The 16,384-nt window shown below is 41.9% G+C and overlaps 1 protein-coding gene across 1 annotated transcript in view; it reads left to right on the top strand.

Moving 5' to 3' along the window:
• The window catches only part of macf1a (microtubule actin crosslinking factor 1a), a 261,734-nt gene that overhangs the window by 122,421 nt on the left and 122,929 nt on the right, over positions 1-16,384 (top strand). Inside the window, exons 6-10 of the mRNA XM_084739932.1 lie at positions 11,488-11,654; positions 13,305-13,417; positions 14,435-14,541; positions 14,994-15,113; positions 15,954-16,049. Coding sequence (XP_084596058.1) covers positions 11,488-11,654; positions 13,305-13,417; positions 14,435-14,541; positions 14,994-15,113; positions 15,954-16,049 — 603 coding nt within the window. The remainder of the gene's footprint in view (positions 1-11,487; positions 11,655-13,304; positions 13,418-14,434; positions 14,542-14,993; positions 15,114-15,953; positions 16,050-16,384) is intronic.

Here is a 16,384-nt window from a genome sequence, read left to right on the forward strand (position 1 = left end):
ATGTTTGCTGTGTGTGCTGTACACAGCTGCCTCAGCTCTTGATCCTTTCACAGCCTCCATCTTCCCCTCCTGGTTTCCCTCTGTCCTTTTCAACTTTCTCTTAATTCCCTTAAATCTCTCTCCTCAGTCCCTCCCTCTTCCTTCTCCTCTCCTTTTCACCACAGAGCCATTCATAACCTGTAGCTTGACAGACAGATTGAAGATTGAGGGGAATAGATGGAAAGAGAGTGAGAGCAAAACAGATTGAAGTGCTCACTCGTTTCTCATGAATGTTGCAGAGACGCAACAGTCTGATTTAGATTTCTCTCCTGCTTGCTGTTTTTTGTCCATCCTTGTTGCAGCCTGTCATTCAGGAAGCTTTTGGGTCAAGTGTGTGTGTGCATATGTGTGTTTGTGGCAGAAAACTGCTCACTAACAGCCAAGAGAAAGAGCTAGAGAGAGAGAGAGGCAGGAGTAACGAGGAAGCGGATAGGAGGAGGAGAGCCAAGGAGGGAGGGGTGGATTGTGAGAGTGAGAGATCGAGCAGAAGAGAGTGTGAAGCTGCAGCAGCCGGGAGATAAAAGCTTTTCTCTCCCTCTGCCGGCGTCTGCAAGCGAGGGATAAAGCAGAGGAGTGAAGCCAGCCGAGAGAGAGACGAGTGCAAGCTGCCTGCTGTCACTGGAGCTCCCGGCTTCTCCCGATCAGCAGGCCTCAAACCACAAACGCACAGCAGGAGAAGACACTCTCGTGGACACGTATGCAGAAGGACTCAAACAGCTGACCAGGGGACCGCCCAACCTTGCCGGCTCAATCACACACCCATGCTTTCTCCTGGACAGCCACACACTTGCTGTTTCTCCAGCCTCCACCGTATCAATCGGATCAATTCAGCCATGCTTGTCTGACGGAGCTGGAGACGCCCTGTGTTCCTGTTTTTTGCTCCCTGCTTGTCTTTGTTATTTAAGGGGACTTGGAGTGCAGACCCTCTCGTCCTAACCTCTGCTGCTGTACTACGTGGAGTTCGGGATTGCCCTTCACTGGGCACTGAATCCCCTTGGCTCTGTTCCAGATACACATCTGTACCTGAAGTAGGTCTGCTACTAGAACTGGATCATGACAAGATGTTAGCTAAGTCGACAGAGGACCAGTCTATTCCTCGTCTTCTGCCTCAGAGTCCAGTTCCGGCTCCTACCCCAGATGTCTCTTCCTAATTAGATCTAGTAGACGTGAAGAGTTATTAAGAGACAAAAAGGCACAAGAGAGGAGAAACAGAGCCAGTGCCTTTTTTTCCCTCCAGCCTGTTGTTTTTTTTTTGTCTCAGCATAAGTAAGACATGGTCTAAATACCCACCCCCCCCCACACACCTCCTGCAAACTGTGGATTTTTGTCAGGCTGTTGCATCGTCGCACTGCACCACCTGATGAAGGGGAAGCTTGCCTGAGTAACTGGCAGACTGACAGCAGGACACGGGAGGTTTATGATTGGACTGTAATGCAACACAATTTCCAGCCAACTCTGGTCCTTGGGGAATCTGACATCAAGGTGGGGGAAATCTTTAGACTGGTATCCAGGGGAGAGGCATGTGATGTTAAGCTGTCTGGGGAGCTCAAGGTGGAGTCTGTCTGCATTCAGCTGCCTCTAGATTTAGACCAGCACCTTACTGAAGCACACACCTGCATTTTGGGGGTTTCTGGACTACAACCATTTGATTCTACAGGTATCTAACTGCCCCACATGATCAGTGAAAAGACTGTGAGCTTTCCTGCCGATCTTGTCAATGGGAGAAATTAACGCCAGTGATTTTGGATTCCACCATATTGACAACAACAGTCCCTCAAGAGGAGGACTACACACAAACTGGAAGGACTGACACATCACATGAGACACCAGCTCAATGAGCAGGATGAGTCGTGGGAGGATGACGAGGAGAAGCATCGAGGCGGGAAGCCGATGCTCTGATTGAGTATTTAACAAGCTGTCAGAGTATTGGCTGAATCTCCCAGCAATCTGTGGCAGCATTGGCTGACTGCACACTATCTCTCACCTACAACCAATCTGGATACCGTGCTGCCTCGGCAGAATGAGACACCAAGCCCGCCGTTACTACAGGGGATATCGACAGTATCACAGTTAATACTACTTCCACTACGACTACTGTGACAGATAGGATTCCTACCAATCTCGGTTGTGTGGCTGACTGATCTTACCTCTCTCCTCTTGCACTGCAATAACATTACCACAGTAGGAGAGAGGCATCATTAATTCATGACCTCAGATAGATGCTAGATCTGAGTGTAGATAGAGCTCTTGGATTACACTGTCACCTGGAAACGACAACAGATTTCAACGTCATTTTGTTTGTGGTTTATCGAGGGTGGACGGAGGCATCTGAATGGAATTGCAGCAGACAGTGTACAGTGTTGTTTTTCTTACACTCACGTCATCTTTGAAGGAATAATGGCATTGAATAAAGAAGTGAGATAAGACTTCTACTGATTCCAGCACTCCCAGATATCCTGCATACACAGACACATTCAGACTTTCACACTTCATCCTCATGTCACACAGACTCATGCAGTGTGTGTGAAGCAGCCGGAGCTTCACTAATGGGCTGAATAGCACCGGACTGCACTACATATTTCTCTCTCCCACACTCTTCATTCTGCCTGACACATTGCCTTACACCAGGTAACACTTCATCTGCCAAAAGCCCAGTGATAAATCAGACTCCTGACCCTAACTGAATTTATTTTCCTCCCTTGTGTGACTCTGCTGGCATTACTGTGTCCTTGTGTCCTTGACTGCGACCACAAGTCTTCTGGGATCAGGAAAACAGACCAAGTAAAGCAGCCGGCTGCCTGCACATATACAAATACTGGTTAACAATTGGGCCCTTAGAGAGAGCAGGGCTGGCCAATGCACTGCCTGAATCCAAGTCAGGTGAGGTGAAGGACAAGGAGGAACTATAATACATCAGCCTGCAGCTGCCTGCACCGTGACTGAACCACCAACTGCCTGAGGAAACCCTCCCTCTCTCTCCTTTGGTGACAGCTCATACCATCCATCTTCTAATTCACCGGGTTGTATTTAAGATGGTGCCACGGAAAACAGAGCTAAACCTCTTCCTAACTTCACATTACTCACAGGTGTCAGATTAATGAGGGAACTGTCTTTCATTTGCCAGTCTATCTGAAGGTTTCCTCTCTAGTGTGTCTTTTGTTAAGGATGAGATTTTGTTCCCAAATAACTGGAATAAATGTTCCAGCCTAAATGAACATTAATTTGGCCTTTCTGATGGATTAAGTGTCTGGATTTTCTGTGATTTTATACACTGTTCCTGCCAACATCAGAAACATGGGGAACTCCATGGGTTGTGTCAGGCCTCCTCATGAGGGGGAACTCGGTGGAGCACCCCCACTTTCACCAAAGAAGCGTCTACGTTTCAGACGTAAGCACAAGGGCAAGAAGAACAGGAAAGGAGAATTGGAGCAGGAGGACTTTGAGCGACAAAGAAGCCATGAGCCTGATGAAAGAGAAGAAGAGGATGAAGAGGATGAGGAAAAGGCCTCAGTTATAGAAACAGCAGACTCAGATTTTAGCAACAGAGCCACGACTCTCATAACAGTGCCTGATACCCAGTTGATTCATTCCAAAACTAATCTGCACAGCAATACCCTTTCTCCTGGCTCTGTCAGTGCCAACGTAGGGGCCCTTTTGGGCAGCAAAATACTTGAAGTGTCCCCCAAGCCTAGTCCAGCCTGGAGAGGAGTTTTCTGCCTTCCAGGAGAGGAAGACACTGTTAGTGCCATCGTAGATGTCTCCAGCATCCCAAGCCAAACTACAACCACAACCCCAGTCAACACAGCCCCAGCCTTGGGCAGTACCACTCCAGGTGGAGGGAGGGTCTGTCGTGTTAGAGAGAAAGTACAAGGGGTCCTAGAAAAACCTTGGATACTCCGACAAAAGAAGGAGAAAAAAGACAGAGGGAGGGTAGAGAGAGAGGAAAAGGGGGATGAGGGTGATAAAGGAGGACCAGAAGGGACATCAGGAGTGGTCCGGACACCATCGGGGAGGGAGCACAAAGGTGTGGTTCATATCCGTGAGGTGGATGGTAAACTCTGCGTGGTGAGGACAGTGTACCCCAGTGATTTTGGCTCTCCAGTGTGGAGGGGAGAAAGTGACAGTGAGGTAGATGTGTACAAAGAACCCCCTGCCCTGTCTCCTGTCACAGGAAAGATTTTCAAAGTCCAGCTGTCTGAGGAGGACAAAAGTAGAGCCAAAATTTCTCCAGGGGATGTCCCCATGTCCACAAACCAAATGCGGATTCAGGACACTATGGCTTTAAAGGGATTTAGCCTGGACACTCCAGTTCGTGCACACGAGCAGTCTTCTCTTTTGGAGTCGGGCTACGCCAGCGACCTGCCACTGACCTCTCCAGAAACAGCAGGCACCACTCCCAGTCAGACAGACTGGGGAGGGCTGACCAGTAGCTCCTCGGAGAGACTGGACTCCATGATGGAGAGTCCCTTGTCACTGCAGCAACAGGCGACTGGAAAATACCTGCCACAGGTTTGCCTCTACTTACCTCTACCTCTGCGCTGTCATCCACACATCAGTTCCATTAGCCAATACTCTTTGACCTTTATATTTATCTCTTTCTTGGAAAAAAAAGTTTTAATAATTAGTTCAAGTCAACCAAAGAAAATATGGGCTAAAATTCTAACTACTCTTCAACCAATCACATGGTTGATGAGGAAAAAACTACAGTGCATTCTACCTGGTAGACTGAATTGGTACTAATAGAAGTTACACAGCATCTGCAGTGTTAATACTCCCCTGCCCTGATTCTTCTGCTCCTAAGGAAATGTGATTTTGGAGTAGAGGAACGCTTTTTAATGAGAATATTGTGATGAGCATTGCAATGAAATGACAAGTTATTCTTATCTACTATCCATTTGGGTTCTTGGTCATAAAACTAAACATTAAAGACTTAAAATATAATTAATAAATATATTTTGATGTGCAACCTGTAAACATGGAGGTCTCTGCACCCCATTTTTCATGCCAGTGGTCTTTAGTACTGCAGAGAGGCATTCACAATTCTTGGTTTATTACTATAGATTTTTGAAGGGTGTCTTTGTTGTAATTTGTGCACCATGTCTGTGGTCATGAATGGTTATATGTGTGTATTTGTGTGTCTGTGTGTTATCAGCTTTTTAAAGGCACCATGCTTCTCTTCATTCTTTCCCCCAGAGTCTAATCAACACAGCACAGACTGTCTTTCCATCCTTCCTTCTCAGTATCCTTCTCCCCTCCCTCCCTTCCATTTCTTGTTATTTTCCTCACACCACACATACCCACTCACTCCTGACGTCTGTCAGGGTGTGAGAGACAGACCGGCCGGGTGTTTGTCTATGTGTGAGAGAAGGGTCATTGCTTCAAATGACAGGGTGCCCTCTTGCTCCAAACTGAAACTTGTTATTTCCCACCAATTCAATAGTACACAATATAATTATGTGCATCTGTCTTTGTCTGTGGAGCTCTGGTGGTTTTGGTTGAAAAAGGTTAAGGTTACTTGTGGGAAAAATAGAAGGGTGAGTTCAGTTTGTTGGTGATTTACAATGTAGTCATTTTACATTACATTTTACTTGTCAGTTTTCAGCTTTTTCTACATAGTCTGCTGCTTAGTTACAAGCTGCTTGCCTGTATGGCTGGATATTGTTATAGTTTTAAATACGAGTGCTGATATGAGTTTTGTTTCAATACTTAATGAATAGAAGCACATATTTTCCTACAAAACTTTTTTTTGACAATCAGCCACAACAACCCAGACTTTTCAGATGTGAAATGTTCTGCAGCATAATACACAAAAAATATTTGGCTTCAATTAGGAAATATCTGAAAAAAGTCAATGTCAGCTTTTTGTATTTGATTAATAATGTTACCAACACATTTTGGCAGGTAGTAAAAAAGTATTAAAGTTACAACCCCTGGACCTGTCACAATACCTGCTTTGTTGGATGATATAGGGTCCCAGAAATAATTGCGATAAACAATATTATCGTCATTTTAAGATCATTTTATGCCACTGATATGACAGTATAATAGCATAATAATGTAAGTGCACCCTTTCAAAGTGCAATGGAAATGGAATGCGAAAAAAATTAAAATGTCCTAAATAAATAACACAAATAAAATAAAAGCACACAACCCAAACAGTCAAACAGGTCATGTCCATATATTGCATGTTAAGTCGATAACTTAATTATCGCAACAGGCTTAAGCCTACCTGCCAGAGCTTTACTTTATTAGGTCTCAAAGAAAAGTCTATCCCTGAACCCTTTTTATTAAGAAACGGTGCAGTACTCCATGACTTACTGTTGATATGTGGTGAAATATGTAAGTGTAGGGGTTTCTTTGTTCTTCCTCTATATATTAATTTGCAATAATTACCCAGAGAAGAATACATCAGCATTACATCAGAGATGACAGAGGCTTCACATGCCAATGATGTAATTCACCCACAAATTATGGGGCATGACTCAGTTTATCATGACTGGAGGATCTTGACCACAGCGTGTTGCAAAGCATATGTACACACGTCTGTGTGGACCTGAGCTTATTCGTCCAGCCTGATGTTCCTTCACACAGTATGTGTGCATATTTGTGTTGCAGTAAATGCTTTGGGTTACACTTGCAGGAGTCTTTGGAGAGAGCGTTTCTGTGCTAGCTTACAGCTGTTCAGCCCTCCTTCACCTTGAAAATGAAAAGGCTGCTGCAGCCACTGCAGTGATACAGCGGATGAATTCACGACGGCTGCCACAGTTCGTTCAGTCCTCCTGCATGTTATAAAGGCAGTACAATATAGCTGTGCAGCACAGCAGCTGACGTCATGTCAGCTTGTGTTTAGAGCTGCATGTCTCACTTGATGCACAGTTGCTGAGTCATGAGAAACACATACACTCTGATCCGTGGATCCCCAGAGTTCCCTGCTAGAGAAGATTTTTAAATGGTCAGTAATGATCAATACTCTGGTCTTGTCTGTGTCCTCTGTCATGAGAAGGGTGTGTGGACGTGCCACGATGCTTCTGTGTTCAGTCTAAAGTGCAGCTGTCCTTTGTTTGTGGGTTTGTGTGACGCCCATCTCTGCATAAAAAGGGATTTGAAATGCGCATTCATCACTGAGATGGCTGCTTCGTCGAGCCTCGAGGGGATTCCTACCACACATTAAAATCACCCCACAGATTTATCCATAGAGACGTCCTTCTGTGTCTGAAGATATCCAGCTATCCATCTATCATCTGTCTACCTATCCCTTATCCACCCATCCATCTTTTTTATTTAAGGACTTGAAACCATGTTTTTACAGCAGTACTAAAACCAGCTTTTATCCTCTCTTCCTGTCCACCTCCATTCTCCCATCGTTGTTATCTCCTCCATCCATCCCTCGCTCTCCCTCCTCTCTCCACAAACTTCAAAGAGGCCATGTTTCTAAAAGAGGGCTGGTCCAGAGCCCCAGGGGGCTGTTAGTGGATCATGGATGTTTGTGACTGAATCATGGTTGCGCTGAATGCTGCTACCACCTGCTCTAATCTCAAACACATTTCTGTGTGTTTTTGTTTGCTTACTAGTATTTTTATCTGCAGTAATACTCACATGGCTGAGTCAGACATGCACATACACATCTATACTTAGACATCACACGTGGATATACTGTATGCAGTACATAGGCTATAGGTTAACACCTAGCAGCAGAGATAATAGTGTTTAGTCTTAATGCATGGGAATATTTACCTTGGTCTTTTTTAGTTTAGTTTATTAGTTTATTTGTAAGGGACAAGTAGAGAGAAACATTGACAATTCCTTATGCAGCGTCCAGTGTACTTTACACATGTTTAGAGCTGAAGCTAATTTCCAATACCAGTCATCTGATGGGCGTTGATATTACAAGCAATTGTTAAAATTACTTGTTGCAGTGTAAAATCTTAAATCAGTCCAAATAGTAATTGAGAACGCAAACAACAACAATTTATGACAACACACAAGGAAATATACAAACGAACAAGTAAAGCAAACAAAACCACAAAACATCAGGAACTCAAGAATACAAATAATAGACTCTCTAGTTAGTTTCATGATTACAGTTCTGACCAAGTTTTAACCAGCAGAATCTGCTTTAAACTGATAGGTAGGGAATTCCAGTGGGTCATACCTTTGACCGAGAATGCAGTTTGGGCACATATTAAGTAATTTAGGAAGTCAAGTTGTGCCATTGTCTGGGTTTAGACCTTCAGGTCTACCCTTTCCACTAAGCTTAGGGAGCCTGATTCTCTGGAAATGGAGTGAAATAAATTCACAATTAATTCTAAAATCAGGCTAGATGTGCCACGTTTCTTTTAGTCTCCACAGCTAGACCCATCACAGATGCCCAGCAGAGACAAGAAGGACATCTGTTGTGAGTCATTTAACTAATAACTTAAGTGAAAGTAAACAATCTCATTAGGTAGAGTTGATTACATGTAGAGAGGGTTGCTATGACAGGGGACTGTTTGGTCATTAGCACCGAAGCTACAAGTTAGCGCTTCAGAGGAGTCAGTTCGGTTATTAAACATTTGGTTTTGGGCTGCATTTGCTCACTGAATATCCAGGAGGTTAATTTAGTAAAGCAGCTGATGTTAAACTGACATTCTGTAATGACTACACAAGTTGTTAGCTACACAAAACAGATAAACTTGTGTGTGAGACTAGTCAGATGTGTTTACAACAAGACAGTGGTGGTTAACTTACCAAACAATATGTTTTTCTAACAGTTCTAACAGTTTGTCAGTGTGTCTTAACAGCATTATAATTTACAAAGTTTACAGTTCTGTTGAAATGGTCAACCTCTGCATTTATAAAGGGAGCACACAGAGGTTCATTCTTGGCTGCAGAAACATATGATAAAATATTCTAAACTCAAGGTTCAGTAGCCTTTTCAGGGTTCTTTGACTATATCCCATTGCCCTTTTGAGCAAATGGAACTGACAGGAGTTCTGCACTTTGGTCATGTGATAAAAAGCTCCATTCACTAAATAAGCTTCAGTCTTTGAAGAGAGCAGTGAGAAGCTCATGAAAAAGCTGCTGAACCTTGAGCTCAGAATATTTTATCACTGTTTTTTTTTTTGCTGTCGAAAGCCGAGTACCTCCAAGACAGCTCCTTGAGGCTGTCTTTAAATCACCTAAAAACTCTGTCATATATGCATATCATGAATAATTGAATGACAGACATGCACAACAATAAGTGGTGGGTGAGATGCTGTTGCAGTGGGAGTGAAGGCTCCCTGTGCAGATGCAACCCTCACACGCACAGTGCTGTATCAATATTCTGATGGAGGATTAGATGCTCTGTATTTCTCTGCAAAGGAGGTTGTAGATGCATACAGAGAGACGGAGCTCTGCAGGAAAACACACAGTGGAATCCACATTCTGTCTGTTCTTTAAGTATACTCAATGAGACACAGACGTATGGATGTATGGGTAAAAGCAGTTGATATTTGAAGGTTGAAAGTTTTTTAGCTCTACTTCTGTATGTATGTGTAAAATTATGCCTTTTCTTTGAATTTTCTCAAATGCGGTATGCTACTTAAGTCAGCCCTTCTCTGTTTCTGGCCTTGCAACTCTTTTCATCTTTTTTCCCTTCTCTCTCCTCTCCCTCCCCCTCTGTGTCTTTCTGGCTGTTGCTGCAGTCTCCTGGCACACACTGGACTTTCATACTGCTCTATATTAGCAGCAGGGAGAGAGACAGAGACAGAAAGACAGCGAGAGAGGGAGGAATGTTGGACAATGATTGAGGGAAGGCACGATGACAGAAGAATACTGATGACAATATCAGCCAGCCAAGCATTGACAGTTACTGCATATACATCACGCTGCCTTTGTCCCCATGGACTGTTGGACCTAAAGAGAGCAAACTGAGAGGAAGGAGGACGCTGAGGGAAAATGGTTGACGTGGTTGTGCAGCTCAGTGGGCAGAACACATAGATGGAGTAGCTGTCAGTCTCCATGGGAGCTTCACTTGAGGACTTTAGCAAACATGTACTGTATGTCCTCTCAGGAGCTGTGTATGAGGGCATCCACCAAAATGCAAATTCTACCCTTAAAAACTGGTTGACAACGTCAAATCAATATTTTTGGTTCTTTCGAAGTCTGTGGCTGAGAAAATAGTGCATTTTAGTAGAGCTGCAACAATTTTTAGTATATAAGTAGTTGCCAACTGTTTTGATAATCGATTAATCATCTCAGTCATATTTCAAGCAAAATGTCTAACTTTGGTTGGTTGGTTGGTTTTAGCATCTTAAATATAAAGATTTGCTGCTTTTCTTTGTCATTTATGATTTGAGATTTTAGATTAGATTTTTTGTCATTGTTTTGAGTCATTTTTTTAAAAGAAAAAACTGTCCAAATCCTCAGATTTCAGCTTCTCAGATGTGAATATTTTCTGGTTTTTTTTAGTCGTTTATGACAATAAACTGAATATCTTGGGATTGTGGACAGTTCAAGACATTTGAAGATGTCCCTTGGGCTTTTGGAAACAGTGATCAACACATTTTATCATTTTCTGGCAGATTAATAGTCAAAGTAATTATTAGTTGCAGCCCTGCCTTTTACATATAGATTTTCCGTATCTGACTAAATCCTCTTGTATTGAATGCAGCATCAGTGGAAAACAAAGGGTAAACGATTTGAGGAGGACTGAAGAGACAAGGGATGAGACAGCTGAGCAGATTGATCAGCATCCGATGCAGAACAGATGAAAGAACAGGAAAAACTGAAGAGACAGATCGAGGTTGAGGAGGGGGAGGCACAAGGCAGAAGGAGATGAAGGAGAGGAGGCAAAATGTTGGGGGTAGGTGGGGGGACACGAGCTAATGAGCAGGCTAGACTGTAGATGACAGAATGAGGAAATTGGAAAAAAAAACAGCTACATTATTATAGAAATGCATCAGACTCATTCAGATACGCATTCTCTCACACGCTCACATGGGTTATTGATTATCAGGAGGATGAATGACGGGGTTGAAAGAAGCCGACAGCTTGAATCAAAGCGGCTTAAACCTCTCCAATGAGTTTGTATTGCATAGCCAAAGCAGTCGGTTGTTTCTGCCGACTCATTGTGGCTGCCTGTGGTTCTGTAATGGGGAGATTATGTGAGAGCAAAGCTCATTTTGTCTAATGTGTACGGCTTTGATGAGACTGGTGTGGAGATGCCTCAAGATAGAACATAATAATAAATGCAGCAAGATCTTGAAAGAATAAGCTGAATTCCTGTAACTTTTTCATGTGAATGTACTTTAATGGATTCTGCAAAATTGCACAGGATTATGGACTCATTTTTTTGCAGTACATATGATAACACCACCTCAGCAGAGAATTACTGTTACAGGATTTTGTGTTTCTGATCACATCACTGTGTACCAGAGATGGTGAATCCTTATATTAAACTTTTCTTTGTTTCTCTGTTCCCTCCAGATTTCAGAAATCTATGTGAGTGGCGAGTCGAGCGATCTCACTGCCAAAGAGAAGCTGTTATTATGGAGCAAGCAGGCGACAGAAGGCTACCCCGGCCTCCACTGTGTCAACTTCACCTCGTCCTGGAGCGACGGACGCATGTTCAACGCTCTGCTGCACAGATACAGGTTAGAGGATGGACAGAAACATACTGTAATGTCACTTTTTTTAGGAGTTTGTTAATAACAAAGTCTGAATCCAGACTGGATATTTTTCACAGTAGATACCAGTTGATTAACAATTTAAATGTGTCTCATCAATAAGCATTTAACCTCTTCTCAATGACACTGAGACATGAGACTGAGTTGACCTGCTTTGAATGGAGAAAATGCTTAAATGCACATTGAACTGAAACATTTTATTTTAGGTCTGCAAATAGAAATTAGTTCATGATGCATAAATATACAACTCAATACTTTACATAAATACTCTTACAAATATGGTAGATACTTAAATAATGCAGTCAGAAACATCACAATAAAGTAGTTCGACAATAGTTTGAGTACTTCAACACTTCTGCAGTCTGAAAAAAGGTCTAGGCTGAAGCTACAACTTATAAGGCCTACCCTTTTAACAGGACGACATATTTAACAAGGCATACCTAATTTACGTCAAGGTGCTTCAACAAAATATTGATTCAGGACAATTTAATACCTTTAGAAAAAGGTCATTTCAGCATTGACATGCGCCTAAAACACAGTGCCTGTGACCAGCTCAAAATAGGACAAAGCCATTGTCAACAAGAAACATCACTCATTTTCAGTAGTTTTCAGGAGTTCTGCAAACTGTGTCAAAGACATGTGCCAGCTAAGACAGGCACCATATCAAATCTGTTCCACACACAACGTACTAAATGTTCTGCTTTTTGGCAAGTGTTTGTCATTTGACAGTAATTAAACAATAGTGTAACTCATTGATGACTCATGACTATATTTATTATGTTAAGGAAAAGCCTCTCAGCCCGTTTTCTGTTGGAGGTAGAAACACAAAATTTGCTTTGAAAACTGTCAAGACATGTGGCTGCACATGACAAAATCAAATTTTTTGATTTTATGTATTTATCATTCCTTCACTGATAAACAAAATTGATGGGTTTTTTTTCATTTCACATGCTAAATATCAGATTTGTACTTGAACAAACACAACATATTAAAATTTAAGTTGTTTTGAGTCCAATGGGGCAAAGGATTATTATTTAAAATATTAATGTATCTATTTATATAACGCCATGTACTTTTTGAGATTCAGCCATCTCTGTATCATACTATATTTAGTTGTTAGTCACATGAGGTTATGCATTTGATCATTTTTTCACATGAAACACAAGTACAAACACAGGTTCCTTTGATCCCTTGTGACTAACATTTGTTAAGAAAACTTTGACCAATTTAAAAAAATGTTTGTGCTTTGCTATTACTTGAAGTGCTGTAAAGTAAAATCCAAAATTCCACTCTAGACATTTATTGGTTAAAACCAATTTACTGTCTGCTTTCTTCAACTTTCACTCATGACCAACAGACTCACCCTGTAAACTTTAGAGACATAATGATTTTACAATTTATCGTGATAATTAGCAGTATTGACTTTTTATCATCATAATATTTTTGTCCATATCGCCCAGTCCTACTTGTAGTCAGTTTAACACTCCATGAAACCAGAAATACTCATGTTTAACAGGCTCCTAAACAGATACACCATATTAGAGGCAGGATAAACAGACACACACACACACACACTTCAGAGTTCACTAACACGTCCTCTCTGTGTATAATTTCCAGGCCAGACCTGATCGACATGGAGATGGTGTCGCGACAGAGTAACCGGGAGAACCTTGAGCAGGCCTTCGAGATCGCTGAGTCGTTAGGGGTGACCAGACTGCTGGACGCTGAGGGTGAGACTGAATATACTGACTTACTGACTCCCTGCCTGTTCAGGGCAAAACTGAGGCTGATTTTCTGAACATCGCCAGGTTACACTTAACATTTAAGTCACTGAGCTTTGTCTAATTAGCTTGTGTCCAGGGATTTTTAATGAAAAGTGTAAACAGTGGAAAAAGTCAGCAAGTACATATTATTCATGCTGCTCATGTTTTTCCTTGTTTGTTTCCAGTATTTATTTTGGAAGTATGCCAACATTAGAACATGGCAGCCTGCCCTAATGACTGACAAGTAAATACTGTTATGTTTACAGCCTTAAGTCCTGTCCTCCCTATATTCTGCCGATCTTGCAGATACTCTCTTTATGGCCCTATATTTGGCCTTTTTTCCTCACACAAACACCTTAAAATCTAGTCACCATGGAGCAGTTATTTCAGCGAAAGTGACATTTTGGCGGATGTTGAGTCCTCTGAGCCTAGTGTTTCGGTTGGAAGTGTGGGTTATTGTTGAATGCTTGACCGATATTACCATTCAGGCCTTAAGCACTGATTTATGTTCCCTCTGTTGCAACAAAGCCTTTGATGCTTCATCCAACAAACAACTGGCTCAAACTGGCCAAACACAAATAACTGGATGATTTATTTTCTAGTGGTTTGAATGCTGAATTGTTGTTGTAGGTTTAGCATTTTTACAGCCAGTGATTCTCTTACTTTGAGTAGTGAGTAGTGAAACTGGTGCTCCCTTTATTTTATGTTGTGAAAAAGGATTTGGTTGTAACACACAAAGTGCAGAGCCTGTCTGTTTTTTAATATCTTAATATTTTATGGCTGCACCTATCTGCTAGTGGCCAGAGTTTGACAATTTATCCAATAAATTTGATTTAGTCAGAGCAAAAGATGATTTGGAAACTTTATAATTCTAGTGTCATGATTATTTTTTAAATCATGATGTGAAACAGAAATCCTTCTCTATGTTTTCTGGAGTTTTTCAGTCTTCTTTCTGTAATTTTCATTCTTTCTCTTCCTCTTCAGACGTTGATGTTCCATCTCCAGATGAGAAGTCAGTCATCACCTACGTCTCCTCCATCTATGATGCCTTCCCCAAAATCCCTGAGGGAGGAGAGGGCATCGCTGCAAACGTACGTCACATTCTGCTCCACCCATTTACACCACGTTTACTGTGCAGCCATTTATAAGTTCAGCCTCATTATAGATGGATGTTACCTCTTTCTCTTCTAGTTCAAAGTCTATAATTTGCTTCATTTCCTGTTTTAAAATATTTTTAATGTGAGTGTCTTTATCTTTGTTTTTTCAGCAGAAATGTGTAATTCCATTTTGTTTGCTACTCAAGTCTGCAAGCTCTTGAGTAATGATCTGGAACTTTCAAATAATGATGCAATTAAACAGCACTGTAGTCATTTAATATAAATTACTTTTTGGAAAATGAAGCCTATCTGTAAATTGTATTTAAGGTTGTCTGTGAATTTGTAATGTATGATTTCCCACCAAGAAATCACTGATCCCACCTCTTATTCTCCCTTCATCTCCTCCCTTCTCCTTCATCCCCTTCTCTTTTCTCCTCTGTCATCAGGAGGTTGACCAGCGCTGGTCAGAGTATCAGTCCAGGTTCACCTCTCTGCTCCAGTGGAGCCGCCAGCATATGGCCCTCATGGCCAACAAGAACTTCCCACAAAACCCTGTGGAACTCAAGGTAAACACCCAAAATCAGTTTAATATGGATTTTTTTTCAGTCCTTTATTTTTTCATCCCACACGTGCAGTTTCTTGTTGCTTCTCTGTTAAATTGATTGTAGAGTTTCTGTTCACAGAAGCACAAGGAATGGGACAGTATGGATATTCATTTTTGCCGACCCTCAAAATGGCAAAAATTTGCCACCAAGCCTTGCATAAATTTGTGACATAAAGATGTAGATTTATTATCTTGTGTGTTGTAATCTGAATTCCCTCAAAGGAACATTAATACTTATTTGCAGATGCATTTGGTTGTGCTGGGAATGAAATCCCTGCTGTATATTTTCTCAGCCTTTTCTCTTTAGTCCCACCAACATGCAGCCAGGAAGAAAGGGAGCTGACAAGCAATTTCTGTAAAATCTCGAGAGAACAAACAAAAGGGACAGAGGGAGGGAAGGGAGTGAGAGGGTTTAATAAAACTGGCAACAGCAGACAGAGGTGTAAGGTGACCGAGATGGAGTGAAGAATTCAGATTAAAAAGAATTAATTTGCAGAGGAGAGGTGTTGAAAAACGAAGAGAACAATAATGTGAGAGAGGATGCAGCTGTGAGGGAATAATGGCTGACATCCTGGCTAAAGACAAAAAAAGGAGGAAGGAGGGAAAATGAAGCAGTCAAATGCGCAGCTTGAGATGCCAGTTGAGAAACTGGCTAATGACCACCCAGGGAGAGAGACCGTGATTACAAAGCTTTTACCTCTGATAATAACAGGTATTGACGTTGTATTTGACCTTAAACAGAACCTGTGCTAATATTGACCCAAAAGCGCTCATCAGTAACTTCTGTTTTCTCCTCCCTCAGGCACTTTACAACGAATACGTCCATTTCAAAGAGACGGAGATCCCCGCCAAGGAGATCGAGAAAGGTCACATCGAACACCTCTACAAACTGCTGGAGGTGAGAATGAACAGAGAAAAACATGAATGAGGGGAAAAAGAACAGAGTGTCGAGATGGAGGAAAAGGTGACCAACATTTGGCACCATGTGCAGAGCCCAGGGTGCATCATGGGATTGAGCTCAGGGGGATTAGGAGTATCTCAATGAGAGACAGAGATTTTTGTTATCGGTGTGTTTGTGCAAGTTGAATCATAAATTTGTCTCTTGAAGCAAAGTCATTTCCAAAGTTTTGCTGTTATCAATGTGGTGGATTGTTTCATCGACCACAAACACATGATAGTTGATAATAGTTCCTCCTTTATACTCTCTCAGCTGATGTTACCAGAGTTTGTCTG

Source organism: Lutjanus erythropterus, chromosome 16 (genome assembly GCF_056507025.1).
Source record: "Lutjanus erythropterus isolate fLutEry1 chromosome 16, fLutEry1.hap2, whole genome shotgun sequence".
Classification (NCBI taxonomy): domain Eukaryota; kingdom Metazoa; phylum Chordata; class Actinopteri; order Lutjaniformes; family Lutjanidae; genus Lutjanus; species Lutjanus erythropterus.